Genomic DNA, 23,489 nt, shown 5'->3' on the forward strand with positions numbered 1-23,489 from the left:
TTTCACAGAGGCTACTGTCTTAATTCAGCTCATAGTAACAACATAGAAACCCCCAGTGGAGACTTTGTGTCCCCTTCAGCAACTTGCGGTCTATGGAGTAGATAAAATAACAAAAGTAAGTAGTGTAATGAAAGTAGTGACAAAACCACAGAAAATTGTCACCCGACTCTGCAGTTCCCCTCAGGTCTGCAAATCATTTTAGCGTCTTTTAACTCATCAGTGTAATTTTCAGTCACAGCAAACAGCGAAAAACTCTACCTGGCCTGCATATAACAACAGACAGATAAAATTGGCGACTACCTACTAAGTATTTAACTGCTTAAGTGCTAAATATTTCCCCAAGGGGTTGGTGAGGATCCAAACAGAACAGGTGTAAAAAGGGTTTAAAAAACAAAGAACATCAAAAAAGTCACATTTCAGCAATTCAACAATGGTTACTACAGTATGAGTTTTTTGTTTATCATCCCTCTGTCAGCATTCTGCCCATCTGTAAAGACTCACTGCGTGTTCAACAAGCTAAAGATGACCTGTTGGACCAATGTGAGCTGAGCACCATCCACCTGCACTCATTAACGAGTGGTACAACTGCATCCAGAAGCCTGAGTTCCAGGCAGTGTGTCCCAGGCAAGGGCGAGGGAGGAAAGGAGAGATCATTTTAAGTAAAGAGGAGGAAGATAACCGAAAATCAGAGCCGGGTTGTTGCCTCCAGCAGATGAAAAGCAAGGGAGGGTAAAATGAGAAATTAAGGCCGTACAGTTGATGCGAGTGCAGGTCATATTGATGGAAATACAAGTGGCGCTACAGTTATCCGAATAATGATGCGGAGAGTTGCAGTAAGATTGACGGAAAGAGGGAAAGACAGAGTAGGAGTAGAGGTGCTAACCCTAAGAGAACAGGGAGGAAGGACGGGAGTGACAGAGATAAGTGAGGGTGTGGAAAAACAAGGGAATGAGAGAAAGAAAGAGGGATGGAGAGAGGTTGGGTATTCAGGCAGAGATTGATGGAGGAACAAGGAACACTGCACACGTTGTTGTAACTGATGTATAAGGAATAAATCAACTAACCTTGAGTCCTCTTTGATCCTGGTTTGCCCTGTCAGAATTAGATGAGTGGGAGTCAGACGGAGAGAGTCAGACGGGGTCATCGGAAAAGCTTCATTGGTCAATCAGCTTGAGTGACAGCTGTCACAAATGTACCCCTTTTCACTGACAACCAGATTTATATAGCATTTTTATATTTTATGCATTTAAAAAGGCTAAAGGGAATATGTTAATTTTGTACATGCTTTGTAACCTTTTATTATTCTTCTGTGCATGTGTGTGTGTGCACGTGCCCCTGAAAATGACCAGTCCTCTTTAGACAGATGTATGGCTGTTGTCTTGCAGCCTTCACAGTAGTAATTGATTGTTGACCTCTGTGAACCCACAAGAGCTATAGTCAGAAGTAGAGAGGACCAGATGTGACTTTTACTACATCTAACAGTAACGCATAATAGCTTTTAATTTTGTTCTATTGTGTTTCTGTCTTTTCTGTTACTTTTTTCCTACTATCTTAAGTTCTTAAATTAGCCCTCCCACTTTGTTTCTTTTCTGTTATCTTCTTTTCTGTTCTCTCTCTTTTTAGTAGCACAGGTCATTGTTGGTGTGTGGACATATGTCTTAAGACTAACCACAAAACAAACCCCTTTCTTCTCTTCTTCTGTACACAGCTCAAGATGGTACGGTTTGCTTTTGTTGTTGTTTGTAGCTACATTGGCTCCCATTTGTCTGACTGTCTTTCAGCGTTTGCACTTTGATCAAGTTGGACTGCTGTGTGATTGTCCTCACTCTGTCTGTGTAATCTCAGCTGTGGCAGACAGCCTGCAGAGCCTCTCTTTAATATTGAAATCTGGGGGAACATCACAGTAACACAAGTGCACTCTCTCTGAGAGACACAACGCCTACACCAAAGAAGGGGGTGGGTACATGGGGAATGAGATGATTAGCTGCAACAACATGAGTATTAAAAGACTCTGTCTGATGTAGTCTGACAAAATAGTGCTTCATAATCAGTGTGCACTGAGGGTGTGACTGAAGTTTAAGGCTTTAAAAACAAGAGAAAAATCTCCCTAAGTTCTTTGCAAAGAGAAGATAATTTGGTTCACCCAACTCCTCCTTGTGTTATATTTAACATACAGTTGAGTTATGACTTGATGCCCAGGATAAAAACATTTACCTCCTTTGCGTCCTCATCTATCTCCCATTTTAATCCTCACCACATCATCCTATTTATGTGAAGACACATTAAACCATCAAGAAATATTATCTAAAAGCCATTTTATGGGATCTTTAAGATCACTGTACAAAGTTCGGCCCTCAAACTCTAAAGACTTGACTTAGACTTGTAACCGTAAAGACCTCTTTTCAAATCTGTAAGTGAAATGACCCTTTGGGTGTTTCTTAATGCTGCCCGTCATAATTCATCTTGCTATTAGTGGCATTATTATGAGAATTTTATGTCATATCCCCCTTTAATGCTATTATGTCTCAAGACTGTCCATAATACAAAGAAATCTTATCATTGACTTTGACCTTATCTAAATCTTGGCCAAGCTGCGTCCCTCTTAAGAGACACACATAAAGGGAATCTGCAGAAAATACTCTTATCTCTTGGCTTTGAATAAGGAGACACATAAAAGCAGCAGCAGCAGCGGCTGACAGCCAGAAAGGATATCAAATCTTAATTAGGGTTGTTTGTACAAGAGTTAGGTGTCTGTGCCCCCTGAACTTGAGCGAGCGACCTTTTATATAAGTTAAAGTTTATAAGTTAGTTTGATTCTGTTCCTCTGAAGTTTACTTATACTTTTTTTTGTTGCTCAGCAGACACAGTATACTGATTTTATGTCCAATCCCATTCCTCTTTAAAACCAGCTATTTTTGACCATGTTTTTAACAGCAAAAGACTAAAAATGTTGTGACATCATTTTTAAATTTTGCTCAGAGTTTAAGAAGAAAGGCTAATTGTAAATGGATGACTGAAAAATTATCATTTAAGTATGAACTGTAAAATTAGGGACATTATAGGACTAACTATGAAAAACCACAACCATAGGAATGTGTATAAAAATGCAGCACAGGTTAAGATAGCCGACAAATACATGGGAGTAATAGTAAACGAATTCTAATTTTGTTTTGCTTCACTTGACTGCACATCAAAAAGTTGCAATGAAATTTATCAGCCGTCACCAGCAGAGAAGCCACTGGAACCATGTGAGCCATTTCTCATTCAGTTTACAGTTTTTCTCAGTTGCATTTTGTTACTTGTGCACAACAGAAAGAACATTTCTCCTTCTTTGTTACCATTTGCAAATGTTTTAGCACATTTAGACAAAAGAATAATTGTCTAAAATTTGAGTAATTATTGGTTTTATATGTCTGTGTGATCAAATAGATAATGTTACTTCTCAGTTGAATAATTTTATTCTCCAAAATATGTTAACATTCTTTCATTGTGTAAGTCATCACATGCAGAATAGTCCATCTAATTGTCAAAATCTGCTGAGCCCACATTTCATAAATTGCATAGATATGGAGTGTCTGTAAAGTCTGCTAAATTGATAGAGTTGTTATCAGGTGAAACTCGAACCTCACTGACGAATGGGGAGTTTCTCACATCTTAAATCAACCAATGGCGCATGCTGCCTAGTTATCATACAACCATTGTCCTTACAATGGCAGAGTGGGGGTGCAGTCAAACATTGGCCGGCCCACCGTGTCATAGATCATCCAAACATTTCGCAGGGAAAACAGGTTTGTAATCATTCAATACTATATGCTATCCCAATTAAAGTAATGCTACAGTACAATGAAAGTAGATGTAATATGCTCTACTTGTGAATTTCAGTGCACAGACTACACAACAACCTCATGGTGGTGGCAGAAGAGCACTCTTTACGCCTCAGCAGGAACAGGACATCTGCAACATGGTCACTGCAAATAATGCTGTAAGACTCAAAGGACTGTAATTTTAGAGGACAATGGCATCTCTGCAGTTCTAAACTCTGTCAGCCTGAAGAGACATCAGGTGACAATGAAGCAACTCTACAAAGTACCATTTGAGAAGAATTGTGACAGAGTGAAGGAGCTGCGGTACCAGCCTGTACAGGTAAAGCATTGTTATGCTCTACACACACTGCTGGTTTCAATCTGGCAAAATGCAGGAGACGTGGCCAAAACATCATAGGCCAGTGAGCCACTGTGGATGTGCCAGGCTAGCATGGTGGGAATATAATGATGTGTGCCACTATTTCTGAAAATGTGAGAACACATATTCCTATCATTGGGCCATACAATACCCAGCACCTGCTGACTTTCCTGGACACCCTCTGCATGGATCTCATCCCTGAGAAGGACAGTGGTTTGGTGAGAAATGGCTTGCCAATGTTTGTCATTGTCTGGGATAATGTCAGCTTCCACCACAGTATTGTCATCAGAGAATGGTTTGGAGCTCACCCAATGTTGATGTAGTTCCTTCGACCATACTCTCCATTCCTGAATCCCACTGAGGATTTCTTTTCTGCATGGAGGTGTAAAATATACGACTATCAACCACAAAATCAGATGTCTTTGCTTGCTGCAATGGATGCTGCTTGTGATGACATAACATAGCAGAAGTGTGCAGAGGATGGTTGTGGCATACAAGATGATTCTTCCCCCATTGCATTGCAAGGGAGAGCATTAGGTGTGAGGTCGATGACAATCTGTGGCCAAACAGACAGGAGCAATAGGAAGTCCAGTGATTCCCAGAACTGTAACTTTATTGTCTTACTGTAATATACTACTGCATATAATAGGCCTATGTTTTGTTTCCACAGTACATGTTTTTTGGTATTGATACATGTTTTTGTTCTGTGCAGTGTTGTGTAAATTTTCGAGGTTTTTTCCATTGCAGGAAAAATAAAATAGTTTTTCCTCACATTACATGCAAATCTAAGTTATTCTTTGCTTTACAAAGTGGAATGTGAAATAGTCTGGTGCAGCAGGCATTCAGTGTCAGTGAAAAAATGTAGGACAAGACTGTTTGGAAATTAGGAGATGAGGAACACACTTCCAGAGTCCACTGTCGTTCTGACAAAACATCTAAACATTTTGACCACCTTGGTTTTACACAATGTCAAAGGAACATGTCATTTTGATGGCAATGACTTATTCACTGACACAATAACTTTTTGAAACATGGATTAAAGGTTTTGGGTGAGCTATGGCCTTTTGTAAGTTAACCATAGTGTCTTGCTGCACGTATGAGCTGTTTGGGAAATGTATCTTCAGTGCTGAAAACTCTAAAAATATTTCGAGAAATGTGCCAAAAGCAATTGAGAAAAACTGTATTTGAATGGGACTGCTCTCAGTAATTGGATGTGACTGCAGGGGTGCCTTGAGCTGCTGTTACAGGCAATATGTTAATGAGAACAGCATAATGTGATAGAGTTTCTGTTTTTATACATGTGAATGAATTGTGGTGGCATGTTAAAGCTAACAGTTCACACACACATGCACACTTCATGCAAGCGACCCAGATGTAGTTCACCTCATCTGTCACACTGAATTATGTATGAGTGGGACGTCTTGCCTTAGACTTGTATATTTAAAGACACCTGCCGAGCATATTCCACCATCCTCAGTTTACATCACCTGCCTCTGGCAGCAGAGACAGGTGTCAGTAGGAGGTAGACATATTAACTTTGTTCTGGGCTGCATTTATTCAAGATGATGACTATTTACCCTCAACGCTGCACAGAAAGTGATGATTTTGTTGAAAAAAGTGGACAGATTAGTCTTATTTTGCTTAAATACACAAAATCACTGTATGAACTACTGAGGGGAATTATAATTTACAATTTTTGGCCGAAGACAACAATTTAGCTGCATGTTTTAAATTTAGACATAAGTACACTTGGTTTTCATTAACAGATTTGATCAAGTCCAACAACAAAATTCAAGACAATTAGAAAAAAACATTCAAAAATATTTCTCCAATAATTTACTGATATTTCCTCTCCTTGTTCTGCTTTGCTTTGTTGTTTTTTGCTGTTGTCTATTTCTCTTCATTTAAGAGCCTTTCTTGTCCTTTTCCCCAAATACATGTCTTTTTTAATTTTTACTCCTTTTTGACAAATTGGGGTCTCTGTCAGTGTCTGAACTCTGAATGTTTCTCTGTCATCACTGTGTCTGCTGCAGGACTCAAGTTATAACATTAAACACACACAAACCCAGTTAGCATCAGCAGCTAGCAGCCTGAATGTATCTCTTATTTTAAATTAACATTTTGTCTTTCATTGCTCATTTTTAAGAATTCAGATTAGCTTTAGTCACTAATAATAACAGTAATTATTGGTAACAACTGTCCTAACTGTGTAATTAAACTCAGCAAGCTAGCTGACTAGCATGGTAGCTAAAGGCAAAATTAGCTACTCACTGAGCTCAAACAAGATAAAAAAAAACTGATTTTAACTCAGTTGGTGTTTTTATCTGTATCATACATAATTATTTTGATAAAATATTTGATTTGGATGTTTCAAAACTTAAGATCAAGCAACATTTCATGACCTTTTCAGGTCCTTTAACCACAGTTGCAGAGCAGTAAGGTCACATGGTAAAGAGGTGGAACCTGATTGGTCATTAACTTAAATAAAGTATATACAAAAGTATTATGAGCAAAATATATTTAACATATAAAAATAAGTATATATAATAATAACAACCAATTTCAGTGTTAGATATCACTGCATCAGCATGAATGACACATGCAAGCAGCATTTTGATGTAGCTGGTCAAGTCAGAGTTAAATTTAACTACTTGGGAGCACGCTGGTAGCTGAATGGTAACTGTCTGCCACATATCCACAACATTCTGGGTTCAAGACTTGCAAGGGACCATTGTTGCACATCATGCCCATCTCTCTCTCCCCTTGTTTCCTGTTGGCTTCTTCACCAGTAACTGTCCAATAAAAGCAAAAGTTGCCCCAAAAATCTTTTAAAAAAGCAAAGAAACAAATGCATAATTATATATGTGATGATCACATGTTTTGTTTGTTGTAAATAGTACATAGTACAATATTTGTTACTCGATTAATGGATTATTAATTTAACAGAAAATCATATGGCAACTATTTTAAACATCAAAAAATGCCAAAAACATACTGGTTCCAGCTTTTGAAATGCGAGGATTTGATGCTTTAGTAAACTCATTACATTTTTCTTTTGCAAATAACTCTCACCATTTTCTGACATTTTATAGGAAAAGCGATTATTCAAGAAATGAATGGTAAGATGAACTGATGATGAAAACACTTGTTGCAGTAGCAGCTGTAAACATGGACATGGAAATACTCAAGTAAAGTGCAAGTACCTCCAATTTGTACCTATGTACAGTGGCTTGAGTAAATGCACTTAGCTCCTTTCCATCACTGTTTAACATTACAGAGTTGGCACACATGATCATCAGTCTGACATCCTTTATGTGTAACATAATCGTTTGACATCAGGTCACTATGGTCACAGACCAGAGATTTTACTCAACACTTCTCTGACAAAATCTGAATAAAAATTAAACATTATAAGCCTCACCTAGGGGGCATTTCATTACAGGATTATTATTAGATTGGACTACATTATACTCTAGGCTGCAGGGGTCCTTTAGTTCTGTAGCTACATGCAGTTAGTCTGAATGAAAATGTTTCAGCACCATGGACAGAGCTCATCAGTCTGCGGACCTATTGGCTCATGACATGGCTACATACATAATTCATCTCTCTATTGTGTCCACGTGGGTAGACTAGAAAGATTCCTTTTTTCACACCAAAACATAGAATATATTGATAATTTTTTAAGCAAGACACCCTGTTTGACAATATGTAGCCTACTCTGAGCAAACAGATATTTAATGGGGCAGTGCAATACTGTTATTCCTGTAGAAAAAGGAGATAACAGCTGTGGAGGAAGAGAAAAGGCTATAGTGACAGATAATTTACTGTTCCTTTTCCAGTGAATGAAAACAGTTGTAACTAAAACAGGATTTCTTTTGCATGGAACCCCCTTAATCCTTCCAGTGTGCCATAAAGGTCTCTAGACCTCACCGGTTGTATACCTAGAATCATGTGTGAAAAACAGCCTGCAATTAACTAGTATGTTGCTGTGTGCATCATAGACACCATGGATTTTTCAGGGTCCCTTCCTTCCACACCTGGAAATAGTCATACAAACCGAGTCACTATTTCCATGTGATACACCACTACCTTTGTTGTACTGTAAATCAATGACACACTGATCACTAGAGAGAGACATGGATGGATGGATGGATGGATGGATGGATGGATGGATGGATGGATAGATAGATAGATAGATAGATAGATAGATAGATAGATAGATAGATAGATAGATAGATAGATTGATGGATAGATCTTTTTGGTTTTTATTTTATCTCTTTCCTTCTATGCTTCTCAATTACATCCAATTGTGAAGTTAAATAAAGTAGCCTAACTATCAAATTGATCTCATATATAAATTCGTCTTTGCATTTTTTTTTTACTGATTTTTTGAGGCAGTTTGTTTTTCTAGCCTACATTACAATAGCTACTCAATACTATGTAGGATAGTAATGTAGTTGTATACAGTACTTAACCAAATTGTAAACCACCAACAACATGCTCTGATAATACTGTCCTTAATGGACAGGCAAATTTGAATTTAGATATATTGGACTGTATGGATAAAAATAGAGTGTCGCACACTTTCATGTTAACCTGAGGCCAATTTTTGTTCCTAGGATGGCGAAGTCATGACCCGCCCCACTCTGCCTCTGATTGGCTATTACTCGTTGCCTTCGTTGGTTTGGTTGGTTAGGTTGAGGCATGAGGGAGTGAGATTGGTTAGAGTTAGGTTAAGAATATCAGCGTAAGCCAATCAGAGGCAGAGTAGGGCGGGTCATGACTTCGCCATCCTAGAACAAAATTATCGTTGACTACAGGAGTCTAGAGGTAACTTTCAAGAGGACAAGGTGCATTAAACCTAACTTCCTCATGGGACGTAGAGTGGACCTACAGGTCGCCATCGTTTTAAAATATCTGGAACAAAAGCAGACGAGAAAAGTGGTGACAAACAGGTGCCTGTAGCTCAGTCGCTGTTAGCTTGTTGTCGTGGTTTTATCGAACTTTCAGGTTAACCGTCAACGGTCATTTATGACAAAACAAGTAATACTGGCAGTTGAAACACCCTGTGACGTCATACATTGCATTCTGTTCTTCAGCTTTATTTAACTTTCACAGTGTAACTTATGTCAGTTCACCGTTTACTTTTGTTTTACTCTCCTCTCTTATTCTGTCTTTTGCTAGCTAACCTAGTTCCTTCCAGAAAATGCTGCTAAGTTACCTGTGCTGGCTCTTCTGCTTAGTAATGTGGATCAGGACAACATGGACAGATCCTGGATTCAGAGATGTGAGTTCACTAAGAAAATTAGACACACACACACACACACACACACACACACACTTTTTGTCTCCTTAAACACACACAAAAAAAAAATCAACGTAATTGAAGCTTGCTATATCTATACCCTTCATTAAGGCATTAAATATTTGTCCACGAATAACAAGAGCAACACCACTTACAAGGCTGTAATTATTATCCAAATTATACAGTATGTACAATGTATTTCTACATGTAGGCTATTTACTGTGAAATTAAAGATGCAGTAGAATTTAGTGGCATCTAGCAGCGCAGACTTGGCAGAAATCGAATATAATAATTATAAGGCAAGGCAAGTCTATTTATATATAGCACAATTCAGCAACAAGGTAATTTAAGGTGCTTTACATAAAACATTAAAAGCATTGAGATGAAGTACAAAAGAAACTATTAAATACAATTAAAGCAGTCATAAGAGAGTTAGGAGAACAGAAAATAAAAACAAGCTAAAATAGAATAAGACAGATAAAAAGAATAAATAGAATAGATAAAAGTTACAGTGCAGTGTAAGAAATTAATAGTTATTTGATTTAATAAAAGGTAGCCACAAATAGAGAAGTCTTCAGCCTTGAATTAAAAGTACTGAGAGTTGCAGCAGACCTGCAGTTTTCTTAGAGTTTGTTCCAGATATGTGGAGCATAAAAACTGAATGCTGCTTCTCCATGTTTAGTTTTGACTCTGGGAACAGAAAGCAGACCTGCCCCAGATGACCCGAGAGGTCTGGATGGCTCATAACGTAGCATCAGATCAGAAATAGATTAAGGCCTTAAGCCATTCAGTGCTTTATAAACCAACAGCAGTATTTTAAAATCAATTCTTTGACAGACAGGAAGCCAGTGTAAAGATCTGAGAACTGGAGTGGTGTGATCCACTTTCTTGGTCTTATTGAGGACTTGAGCAGCAGTGTTCTGAATCAGCTGTTCTGAAACATGGCTGTTGAAATTCAGGTCTGATGCCATGACTACACCAAGATTTCTGGCTTGGTTTGTGGTTTTTAGCATTATCGATTGAAGCAGAGCACTGACTTTTAATCATTCTTCCTTGGCTCCAAAAACAATTACTTCAGTTTTGTCTTTGTTTTATTGAAGAAAATTCTAGCACATCCAATCATTGATTTGTTCAATGCCCTTACTCAGTGCTTGTAGTGGACCATAGTCCCCTGGTGATATAGTTATGTAAATTTGTGTGTCGTCTACATATTTATGGTAACATATTATGTTGTTTTCCATAATCTGAGCAAGTGGAAGCATGTAGATGTTGAACAGAAGAGGCCCCAGAATGGGAGCTTGGGGAACTCCATGGATCATTTATGTCCGCTCAGAAGTGTAATTACCTATAGACACAAAGTAGTTTGTCCTTTAAGTACACTGTAAAACCCGATAAGTTAATATAACTTAAAATAATTGTTGAAACAGATTACATCGAAAATTTTAAGTGATAATTATTCCATTTTCTAAGTTAAAGAAACATACTTGTTCAAGTAGTTTTTACTAAGTAATTTCTAGTGACACATACTCAATATTTTAAGTTACATAAACTTTCTTACTTACATCATTATTACTCAGTATTTTGTTCTCAGACTACTAATAAAAATCGAGTATAGCTAACCGTAAAATTTTTGTTACTTAACCAGAAAATGTTTAATTTCTTGGTAAAGCTATTTTCACTTTATGTGAACTTAACTTGTTTAAGTTCAACAAAGTTGTACAATCCTCCCTATACTTAAATATTTCACTTGAAATTTTAACTCAAAATTCCATTTGAAGCAACTTAATTTTTTTTTTGAAACTGATTACATCAATTTTATTAAGTAGCATTGACTAAAAAATACAAACATATTTTGAGTAAACATTAAAAACACATTAACACAGATGATTCAAATGCAAGTTACTATTTTATTTAGTAACCAAAAACATTTTACACTGAAATTAGCATGATAACACCTTCAAAAACAGTGCAGGGGCCTTTGGGAAATTACTTTTTTCCCCAAACTATAGAAGTGGACAATATGTATATACTCCTATAATGGTACATGCCAATTTTTAATCATGATATTAATATACAATCGTGGCAAGTTAAAAACATTTTTGTACGTTTCCTGACAAGGAAAGGCAATTGATACCAAAATTATCCAAATATTGCCATAAACCGTTCTGTTCACCAATTTTTCAGTTTGCTTATAATGGCCGCATATTAAAAAGAGTTACATGACAATGAATATTAAGGCAATATCTCTGCTGGTTGACAACTTTCACGTTATACATCAATATCTTGCCCTATACGCTTCCATTCAGTGCAAAAACAGGAACAGTAACATTGAACAATAGTGCAAGGGCCTAACAAAATGGCCTGACAAAAGAACCACATAGTGGACAACCGCATGGTATGGGATCTTACCAGTACAGAATGAGTTTTCTTGAACATTAACACATTCAAAATTGAACAATAAAAATCTTTGAAAAACACATCTCTAAGATGTTTTAAAACAGGAACAAACTACTCCACTGCCAAAAGTTCATTTTTGAGGCTCAAGACCCTGGGTCTCATGTTTCCATCCTCCAGACCCATCAAGACTTTCTGAGTGAAGTCAAAAGTATTTGCCATGTCTTTTGGGTAATTCAGATGCAGTGCATAAATCAGTGCGAAAAGCACTACAAATGCGTCAGCGAATGTGGGAAAATCAATGACTGTTTTACCCTCGAGCACGACCGCAACCTTCTCTGGGCAGAGGTACATGGCATCTGAAGTGGCACTGATCAAGAGCCCAACCGGTAAGTCACCAATGTCTGGTTCAGACTGCGCCACCTGCAGACAACAACAGAAGGGTTACCTTAGGCCCTAGACTCCCTCAGCTATTTCTAAAGGGTGATTGCTGAAAAATATATCAGTGGCTTATCAGAAGACAAATAGCAGTAAAAAAAAAAAATTACAATCTATGAATGTGATTTGATTCACCATATGTAACATAAAATAAAAAATAAGCAATTAATCTTTTAGGGGCGAGTGTACATTTTGTTGACACATGGCATAGCAACTATGGCATTTATTAAGATAAACCTGAAACTTGGTAATATTACCATTGCTTCAAGGGCAGGATTTCAGCATTACAAAAAAAAGGTAGCACTATGGAATTTCCATGGTACTGTTTATTTTCATGTAACTATAGATTTGACTAATTTACACTGGAGTTTGCAGTCCAAGTGACAACAGTGAGAAATGGCCGCTTAATATTTAAGCATACTGAAGCAAACTGAAGCTTGGAATAGATCATGAAATTGTATATTTTGGAGAGTATGAATGATTCAGGCAAACAGAAATTGGGCTAGAACCAGTTATTAAGTTATCAAAATTATCAATATCCATACAATATGGTAAATTTGAATGGCATGTACTCAGAATTGTTTTCTCCAAGATGTGGATTTTCATTCATTCACACAGTGGCAGAGGCATTATTTTTGATTAATAAAATGAATAGACATTTATTAATCATGTTCAGTCCAGTTATTTATTATACCTCATTCCAGTCTACAAATCTTTGAATGTGTACTGTGATCGTAACCTTAACCCCCAAGAAAAACATAACATTAATTAAAGCAGGATTTATTGCATATGGAAACATCGTAATTTCAAAGACACCCATGATTGAAAAGCATATTCAACACATGCCTGTTTTCTGATTTGTGTCCATTCTATTCATATGACTATAATTTTAATGGTAATATTCAAACTCTGAAATTTTTCAACTTGTATAATCAGTGATTTACTGGATTAGAGTAACAAAGAAATTTGACTCTTTGATCAAAATAAATATACTGACTTACATCCCATTGCTTGAGAAATCCAGAGTCGTCATCATGCAGATATGCAGGGAGAGCACGGAGAACAGCAGCACGTCTGACATGAACATCAACTTGTTCCTTGGGAGCAAGAACATATTCTTGCCTTACTATGGCTGGTAAACAGCATAGCCACACAACACTATATTAAAACAAATAGCCCTACCAAAATTCTACCAAAGATAAACCAAAATCTACTGTAACATAATTATAAAGCACCAAGAAGCTTAAACAACTTACCTGGAGGTCATACATCTGGAAGATCCGACTGAGGACTTCAGCTGCTTTCCCTGTCCGTGCAGCTTTCCTCCTGAACAAGCGCTGAAGACGTGGGGCATGTCGATCCAACTCAGCATAGAAGCAGTTCTTTAGGTTGATGTTTGAGATTCTGTGAAACTCAGCACAGATCTGCAAAAACATAAAATGACTTAAGTCAGCGTATAGTGTGTGTTCTTTCTGAAAAGGAAAAATAAAAAACAGCAATAAAAAAATGACACTACCAACCCATGTAGGGTATGTTAATCTACATTTGAGTAAAACTATTCATGTCCTCACAGACAAAGTCATGTAAAAGAATTATATGTGATAGATCTGCTCAAATAGGTGTAGTACAAAAAATGTCTTTACTTGTGACTCCATTTTGAGTGCAGGCCAGCGTTCCAGGATCTCATCAACAGGGGGATCATCACTGACGATCTCATTGCGCCGAAGGGCAAAGGTAGTCTGCATTAACTTTCCAATCAGAGAAAGGTTCTTGTCACTCTTCTTCACTTCTACAATTTGCAGTCTCAGTCGTTCAAGGCTTGCAGCATTTTCACCTCTTGGGAAATTGGGAAGGAAATTCACTTCTGCCCTCTTCGGTCTTTTGATGTTGGTGTGAGGAGATGGTTTGTTTGGGTTGTTCCGGCTCCTTTTCCCAGAATTTATAGCTACCTCATGAAATCCTGCACGACTCAACTTAGTGCGGAAGTTCCCCATCTTAAACTTTAAACTATTTTTCCAACCATACCATCCCGTCTGAGATCCTGGCTCTTTCAGACAAGGATGCTTAATGACAAGTGCTTCTGCTACCATTGAAACCTCCTTATCATTGGGGTAAGCTTTGAAGCTATGCATCTTGGCAGCAAGAGTCTCAAGAATGTCATGCTTTTGTCCCCTGGACAACTTTAGAGTTTTCCCTGTTCTGTCATATGTAGCATTTCCATCACTAAGTAAGAATTCTACCTCATAGGAAAAAATGGGCACTGGAAAAACATCAGGCCATCTGTTGACCCTGTCTGGAGTCATGGCATGAGGCAATATTATCGTGTCATCTGATGCTACTGAACTGGCATCACTCTCAGACCTGATCACTTTCAGCACAGCCTTCTGTGGAAGTTCCTCAATGTCTAAAAGGGAACATAACTGTCCATCAAAATCTGGATCTTGGTATGATAGGCTGAAGTTGAAGTCAAGATTAAACTTTTCTCCTATCATCGTTTTTAACTCATCCACAGATTCTGGACGTGACGATAGAGTCATCTTCCTCACAATGTCTGTGGAGGTATGGACATGAAGTAGGAAGTTTTGAGCTGCCATTTCCTATTATTAAGAAGAAAAGGAGAGAATCGATTGAAGGGAACCATCCAGTTTGATAACATATAATCATGATGTTGTTCAAAAGAAATGCCAGAAATGTACTTCAAATTTTCATTTTAGAATGAAAAAAAATATAGTTTTTGATGAGTATCATTAACTTCAAACGCCTGCCGTTTGCAATAAACAAAACAATCTGTTCAGTTAGTCTTTATTGGCTTGTTGTGGTGGGCAGTGTCACTGGCACTGATTATTTCCAGCAGAGGGCAGATTATTTTCTCCACTGTCTATAGATCCTCATTTCCAAATACATTTTAATCCTGCAAGTCTCTGATCAAAATAAATCTTTTCTGCGTTAACATCAAATGCCCATCAATATCATACGCCATGAGACTTACAGTGTCATTTAACTCTGACAGCTGAAGCACAGAGGTGTTGCCTGTTGTTGTCAGCTCAAATGATCGGAAATGCTCACTGTACCAGCACTTGTAGTTCCTGCAAAGAAAGGAAACAGAGTTATCCACAAGCAGAACACGTTCAATTCTGCTGAAATTTGGAAGTCCTCCAGTCTGGTCTGCAGACACAAACATTCCATTTGCAAAATCTGTGCCATTTATGGAGACCTTTGAAGTACTATATATGTTTTGGCTTTCTGTCTTTGTCTCTATGAAGTCTTTGGCCACTTGCGGCAGTGTGGCGATTTGGACAGAGGTGACACTTGAGGCTCGTGTGTGGGGTCTGAAAAACAATGGTGCACTGAGGTGATACGCCATCATGTGCTGATGCCTGGTTGCAAGAGTTTTCAAGACATTCTTGAAATTCTGTGTGTCATGTATCACCCTTTTGAAAAAGCGATGTTTTCCCTCAAACCTCATGGTCCATAAGTGAACCAGAGGCCCAAAACATCTTGTTAGTTCTGGGTAGTGCTCAAGGTAATGATGTTTGGGTCGGAGCTTAAAATCTGGAAACACTGCTTGAAGACCCTGTCTGTGATCACTTATCTTAGTCTGCATGTACTGGATGGAATCTTCTGTGAAAGATGGGGAGAGTACTAGCTGCACGATTTCTTTCAGGTCCATCAAAATAGCCCAGGTTTCATCTCCTTCAGGAACTTTACTTCCCACCATAAGGGGCAATAACCTCAGCAAAGTGGAATTTTCATGTCCATTTCCACCAATGCTTAGTTTGGCCGCAAAATTCTTTGGGATTGGTTGTGGTTTATCAAGCCTATCAGAGTGCTGATATGGAAATGAACGTATTTTTGTGTTAAGATATTCAAGAGTGAAATACTTAAGACGAATCATTTCACGAATGCACAAGGCCAATTCAACTGGCACAATACCTTCAAAAAGGTCGTGAAGTATATCAGGTGGGAAACCAGAAATAGGATGAAAATGCTGTAGTGTCTTACTGAGAGTGCACTCAGCCTTTACACCAAAATGAGATGCATTTTCTCCTTGCACAACATTCTGCACATGTACGTCATGGGAGGCCCTTGTTCTCATGCTAAACTCTCCTTCAGAAACTTCAGTGGACTGTATTTGGTCTGTAGTACAGCAACAAAATCTGCAGACATAGTGTCCTCTGAAACACTGCACAAAGCCTGCCAGACCATGGGCAGCCAAATTATCAGCAGCAACACACATGACAGTGCCCTTTACGCATTGGCCGACAGGTTCGATAAAAATGCCATCCTGCTCAAGAGTATGCAAGTCTTTCAGCAAAGGTGAAAGAACACTTTCATAACCACAACTCTGCAGATCAGGTACTTTGCACAACAGAGCTAGTTGTATGATATGAAGGCTGGACCTATATATACTGGGCACATTGGCTAGCAACCAGTACACCGGACAAAGCTTGTGGATCTTTCTAGCTGTGCCTAAAGGATTAGCTAGTTCAATGTCATCCACATATAAAATCAGAGACAACTTAAGGTCTTCTGCCGCTGACAACAATTGATTTTCTTTGAAATACATTCCATCTTCATGAGACATGTACATTCCAGGTGGTGATGGTTTAGTTTCTTGAATCTTGTCAAGAAGATCTGTATTTTTAAACATTGTTTGAAGCATCTGTAGTATTGGAACATACACTGCTGTGTGTCCAAGGGAATCCACAGCATATTGCACTGGCATTACCAGAGGGTAGTGACTTCTTACAAATGTTTTCCTCCGTTTAGCACTGGACAGCTCTGCACCTTCAGCAGTAGCACTGACAAAAACATTACTTTTCATGACAGCTTCCACCAATTCCTCAAGAAGGGCCTCATTGATAGACTGATCATGCTCTCCTAAAACCTTGATGACAGAGTCTCTCACAAGGGGTTTGGACAACGTGAATATTTGTGCCAGATTTTCCACTATGTCTTGTATCGCTGTCTCTGACACATGCAGAACACTGTGCATTTTCAAGAACAAAGAAGCCAAATTTTTTCTCAGTTGAGTTTGCAATTCACCAGCGTCATATCCAGAGTCGGGAGGATTACACTCTGGAGCTTCCAGCTCAAGAAAATTCTGAGACGGACCAGCCTCATCAGATTCAACTTGGTTCTGAATGGGTTGGCCGTCAGTTTCTGTCAAGACAATTTCTGTCTTAAAATCTGAGAATTCACAGCCTAGATGATTCCTACTTTTGTGGGCATTAAAGGAGGAATACACATTAGTGCGGTACTGACAATTTTTGAATGGACAATCCACCATCTCGTGTTGTTTTAAATGCATCCTTAAATGACTGAGAAGAGTTTTGACATTAAAAGGTTCTTTAAATTTACACACAGCACAGACAAATGACACATATCCTTCTTGATTGTCACTTTGCACAAGCGTCTGAGTATGTAACCGGGTTAGGTGAATTTTCAATGCATTTACTGAATGAAATGTGCAGACACAGTTGTCATAGAGACAAGGCAATTGATTGACTGAGGAGACATTGCTATGATGTAAACGATAATGTTCAAGCAACTGTGCCTTTCTATCAAAGAGAGTAGCACAGAGTTTGCACCTCCAAGCCATTGGAAACCAAAATTCTATTTACAACTCTAATATTTAGAGTGAGAACTGGTACGAGCAGAGCATTATAAACATACCAGATTGAAGAATCTGGTATCTGTATCTCAGCCAGTCTTTTGTTGCTTCAATTTCAACCTGAAGAGAGAAGAGATTGAAAAGTGAGATAGGCTGCAATCTTTTTACAAAACCAGAGCAAAGTAATAGAGAAGCATTGAATAATTGTCAGTTGCCTTACATTACAGAAATTACATGAAATATGGTGTTTCAGACTTTAATATACAAAACCCAAGGACACCCGAAAAACACTTTGTTCTTTTTGGTCTCAAAAAATTAAGCTATTTATTTTCTCTTTCTTTGCACAATAAGTTGTCTTCCATGTCAAAATCCTAAAAGGTGAGGGCAACATAGAATAAATACATTCAGCAGGTTACTAATGTAATGTTATGTCTTGCTGATGCCTTGATCGTCTAAAGGCTTTTCTGGGTGTAATTTAGCAAAAAATGTAACAGGCTACTTAATATATTTAAACCTTTTATCACCAAATAAATATAACAAACAAAAGTCTATACTGGCTCTTAAGTTTAGCAGGCAAATAAGGATGTTGGGTGTTTTTCTTTTTACTTATTATGTTTTCGTCAACACTGCTAATCTTTGGAGGTCAGGTTACTGCACAAACCCTGGACACTGTGCCCTGACCTTGACCATGAGAGTGTTATTTCACACACAAATCACAAGACTAATTTTTTTTAATGATCTCTCCTTACTAAAATACATGACGTGTAGTAAAACGTTCCAGCATTACATCGGGGCAAAAACTGAATGCAAACCATTGCCTTTACCGAAACTTGCCAAAACTTGCCCGATTAAAATGGGGTCGCATGCCGCCAATTTCTGGTTGAGAAAAGAACCAGAAAACTTAAAAAGCCTGCACAAATAAATTAATGCATCACAAACGGTCCGCCTCAACGGGAAACATTAGAATAACTATTATTGTTGTGTACTCTAATAATTAACGTTAACTTTCAGTGTTTTCAACGTTTTAATTGCCTTTCACTCTTTAATTAGGCAGATATGGTTAACAGTTTTTTCAAATGCATGAAGTAACTCTAAGACACGCCAAATATTAGTTACGTTAATTGAACCCGACAAAACACGTAACTAAACTAACGAATAAAATATTAAGGCAACCACGGAAAACCATATGACCGCTTTCATTGCAGCCAGCATGGTAACAGTTAAAGTTAGCAACAATTAGCTGGTCAGGTCGAGAAACTTGCTGCATGCCACAGCACGTTTCGCTTAAAATATCGTCACAAGCAGTCCCACAGCAAGTTTACTCTCTTTCTTTCGCTTTAGGCTCTAAATATATCTAAAGAACTCACATGCAAAAAACGTTTAAGCAAACTTCTTACCTGTGCACTGCAGGGATGTAGCAGCAGTAATGGCGGACATTTCCACTTTGGCGAGGAGGCACGTACGCACGTGCGTGACGTCACGCGGATTAAGTGATTACTATCAAATTATTTGAGTACAATATATCAAAATCATTAAAGTGGTTAAGTACTGTACACTTAAAATTAAAAATTCGTTGAAATAACTCAAACATTTTGCCTTGTAATAGCTGTTTTTAATTTTTGAGGTAATACAACTCATCATTTTTAATAAGCTTATACTGTTCGGTTTTACAGTGTAGGATTCAAACCAATTTAGAACTATGCCTGAAAGTCCCACCCAGTTTTCCAGTCGGTTTAATATATTGTGGTTAACTGTGTTGAATGCAGCACTGAGATCCAGTAATACTAAGACTGAAATTCTGCCACTGTCTGTGTTTAAGGGTATGTCATTGAAGACCTTAACAAGATCATTCTCAGTGCTGTGACTGGCTTGTTGACGGCAGTTTTCAGAGCCTGTTGGAAGAAACCCGAGAGAAGAGACATGTTTACAATTTGTAGCAGATCTGAGGCCATGCAATTAGAAACATTTTTGAAAAAGCCTGTAGGCAAAATATCAAGGCAGCAGGAGGATTTCACATGTTGTATAATGTCCTCCAGGTTTTTATGGTTGATCAGATAAAATTGTGTCATGGTATTTGAATTGATTTTAAGTGGAAACAGGGACAACACATATTCTGTACCTGATATGGAGGCACTGACTGCTCGGCTAATATTCTGAATTTTGTTAGTGAAGAAGGAAGCAAATTCATTGCAGGCCCTGGTGGATAGAAGTTCAGAGGCTACTGACACAGGATTGTTTGTTATTCTGTTAGTCTTTACAGATGTCATAATGAACCCTCTCTCTTTGAACTCTTTGCTCCTATTCTGAGCAGTGAAGCATTTCTCTTCCCTTTGTCCTGGGGGTTGTCAACATGGATGTTAAAATCACCAACAATAACTACTCAGTCAAAGTCGATACAGATTATAGTCAGCATGTCAGCAAAGTCATCCAAAGTCATAGCTGAAGAAGAGGAATTCAGCTGAGCAAGATATCTGCTTGCATTAGAGGGAATCATTGAACAAAATGGCGACTCCACCTCCTTCCTTATGAACTCTAGCTTCGCTCATAAAACTGAAGTTGGGTGGGGTGACTCAAAAAGAACAGCTGCAGTGTTATCTTGGTCTAACCAAGTTTCAGTTAAACACATAAAATCAAGATTGTTCTTGACAGTAAAATCATTGATTAAAAATGTTTTCCTACCAAAGACCTGACATTTTAAGTTAATTTTTAAGTTAGATTTAGTGTGTTAAAAGCATTATCTGCCCAGTTTTTTTGCGACAGGCTATGGTTGACGAGGAATGGATGCTAAATTTGATAAATTTGCAGAAACAGTTGAGTGCTTCCTGTTTCAGATTTAGTTCAGATTTAGTTTAGATCAGTTTCTGGTCCCAGAAAAAGTTGAAATTGAAATAATATGCACTGAATGGATAGTACATGCATTTTAAAGCCAAGTGTTCAGTGCCAACAATCTGCTGAATCTCTCAACTCCTCTTCTGACTGGTGGTAGAAGGTCACTGATGAAACACCTCAGCATTCAAAGAGCTGACTGTGTTCAACAGATCAATAAAGTCTTGTTTCAGCATGTCAGACTGTTGTTTTACAACATCATTGGTCCTTATGTGCACAATGATGGTTTTCACAGTTGGATGTGCAGCCACGATATGCAGGATTCTTTCTGTCATGTCCATGAGACTATATCCTTGGGAAAACAGAGTATTTTGGTGTTTTTACTGCTTCTACTGCACCTGCTTCTTACATCTTTTACAGCATAGTCACCCACAATTAGAGTTTGAGGTCCAGTCGTTAGCTTTCCCTGTAGTCTTTTACTTTCTGAGTTACTCTCAGTCTTTACCCTGCTTTGTGAGGAAGAGAGGTTATCCAGATCATCAGGCGGAGATCCAGGGTCCTGCAACAGTGGAGTAAATCTGTTCTCCAGTTGCACACTCGGTTGTTGGGGAGGTTTGTTGCTAGCTCTCCCCTTTGCAGCTGTCCACGGCTGTGTCCTACTAAGAACAGGGGTTGAAGAGGTGTTCTGCCTGGATGATAATGCAAGGCAGCCAGTTGCATCACTGATCTCAGGGTGCAAGTCTCTACATGTTACTTGTCCCTCCCTTTCTCAGTGAAATGACTTACTCTTTGGCTTGGCACAAAGAGAGTTCCAGGGAGGACTACCACTCTTCCACGGAGCCTGCCATGTTGCACCACCATGTTTCTACAGTAGCCCGGAACAGACAAACCAAACACTGGCTCTAGAGAGGGCCTTTTGCGTTTTTTGCGAGTTTCGCGGCCACCGTAGGTTCTCCTACACGTTTGGAAGGGGAGGGGGTGAGGGAGGGATATTCAGCTGGTTACAATCTACAGCTTCACTGCTAGATGCCACTAAGTGCTACACACTGCACCTTTAAATAGCACCTTCAGCCTGTGAGTAGTGCAGTGCCTCACATTCACCCACCCATACACACAATACAAAAAAATCTGGTAATTTATTTTGTAAAATATTTTGGCCACATTGCCCAGCTCAAAGCACACACACAAACACACCTTGATAACAGCAGAGCAGTCATGCTAACAGTTAAAGCTCCTCAAATAAGGAAAAATATATTTACCGTCATGCAGGATTTTGGTGCATGTTGAGGTTTCACAAATGTGACAGCGCCATAAAACTAGGAGCATTTAGAGACCTGTTTTAGATGTGATGATGTTCTTGTATTATATAATTTTGGCTTTTTCAATGCCTAATAGCATTGTAAGTGATTGGGCACATTAGAAGTCTTAAGCTCTTTGTTAAGACAGGAGACTGATTAGAGTATCTAGTAGTTAGTGAAGTGATGCCAGTGTTACAGTAGTCATAGCTTGAGTCTGTAAACTCAATCTCTCTCTGCCACAACCCTGCATCCTCATTGATAAACCACCCGTTTCTTCCTCCATTGTGTGCTTGTTTGTATGTTGAAAACTGGCACAAACATGCAAGGTGCACATTAAAGGGTAGGTTCATATTTTTTCAAGTCTGTCCTAAAACAATAGTCAGGTGCCCAAATGAACATTGACAAGTTTTTCTTGCTGTAATAATTCCTCCTGTTCATACTAACAATTAAAGAGATCCTTTCATAATGCACTTTAAAGTGATGGTCTTCTAATCCACAGCCTTCCTTCCATGCTAAAATTTATTTAAAAGTTTATTTGAAGATAATATGAAGATTTAGTCGTTCAAATTAGTCAAATCAATATCTTTCAAAGTTACTGTATTTTTAGAGCCAAAGTTCCTCTTTTTGTTAGGATCCTTTCAATGCAGCTGAACAGGAAAACACAAAAAAGGGAGATTAAATATTATAATTATCATTAGATATCATCTTGTTTTGACTAACTCAGACAGATGAAGCCTCATATTATCTTCAGATAAACTTTTAAATACATTTTTGCTCAAAACGAGGACTGTGGATTTTGTTTCCCGTCACACATTGTAAGCCCTTTTGGAGGGGATCATCTAATGGTCAGGATGTACAGGAGGAAGGACTACAGCGAGCAAAACCTGATTCAGTGTTCAGTAATATGAAAACATAAAGTCAATACTATGTAATCAGAAGAAGATTCATTTTGTTGTGGTCATTATCCAATATTGTCCAGTGCTAATACAATGTAGGACGGTACCAATACATTGCTGTTTGTGGAAAAGAGGAGAAACTGTAAGAAGAAGAAAGCGCTGTCTTATCCAGCCAAAGTATACCCAGGGTACTGACCTCACAAACTCTAATCAAGTACAGCTTTTAGCAGGGGGGAGGCCTTTCATGGTGGCCTGCTGTGCTGTTATCAGTAGAGTGAGCTGGGTCAATCTGTCACAATTTATGCATGACTAAAAATAGGTAGCACATCCTCACTCACAGCAGCTGATACTACAGTCAGCTGTGCTTTTTTTGTCCAGTGTAATTATAATTGTTCCTCTGTGAGAGAAGACTATTTTGGCTCATAACAGAAAGGAGATAGTCCAATATTGTATGTTGTGGGTGTGATTGCTATATAGTCTCTGTCTTTGAATGTGCATTTCTTAGAAAACCAGTTTTGGACCAAATAGGTTGCAGT

General features: G+C 38.3%; 1 protein-coding gene across 2 annotated transcripts; it reads right to left on the minus strand.

Moving 5' to 3' along the window:
* Positions 1-11,334: 11,334 nt before the first annotated feature.
* On the minus strand, positions 11,335-19,581 carry LOC122990257. Of its 2 annotated transcripts, XM_044363523.1 has the most exons (6): positions 19,331-19,581; positions 17,996-18,053; positions 13,963-14,067; positions 13,576-13,743; positions 13,321-13,416; positions 11,335-12,304 (listed from the first exon to the last, which is right to left on the minus strand). In XM_044363523.1, the coding sequence occupies exons 3-6, from the start codon at positions 14,062-14,064 to the stop codon at positions 11,996-11,998; spliced, it is 675 nt and encodes a 224-aa protein (XP_044219458.1). In that variant the 5' UTR covers positions 14,065-14,067; positions 17,996-18,053; positions 19,331-19,581; the 3' UTR covers positions 11,335-11,995. The 2 variants fall into 2 exon arrangements, with proteins under 2 accessions (XP_044219458.1, XP_044219457.1); XM_044363522.1 differs by lacking the exon at positions 19,331-19,581 and having other exon boundaries at positions 17,996-19,269.
* Between the last annotated feature and the right edge of the window lie 3,908 nt (positions 19,582-23,489).

Source organism: Thunnus albacares, chromosome 10, assembly GCF_914725855.1.
Source record: "Thunnus albacares chromosome 10, fThuAlb1.1, whole genome shotgun sequence".
NCBI classification, from domain to species: Eukaryota; Metazoa; Chordata; class Actinopteri; order Scombriformes; family Scombridae; genus Thunnus; species Thunnus albacares.

What these genes read in the sequence shown, in the direction of transcription:
- LOC122990257 (XM_044363523.1), bottom strand. Translation starts at nt 14,064, where the DNA reads ATGCAGACTACCTTTGCCCTTCGGCGCAATGAGATCGTCAGTGATGAT. An exon ending in CACTCAAAATGGAGTCACAA is followed by an intron (nt 13,744 to 13,962) that starts GTAAAGACATTT and finishes ATGTTTTTGCAG; the next exon opens with ATCTGTGCTGAGTTTCACAG. An exon ending in TCCAGATGTATGACCTCCAG is followed by an intron (nt 13,417 to 13,575) that starts GTAAGTTGTTTA and finishes CTTGCTCCCAAG; the next exon opens with GAACAAGTTGATGTTCATGT.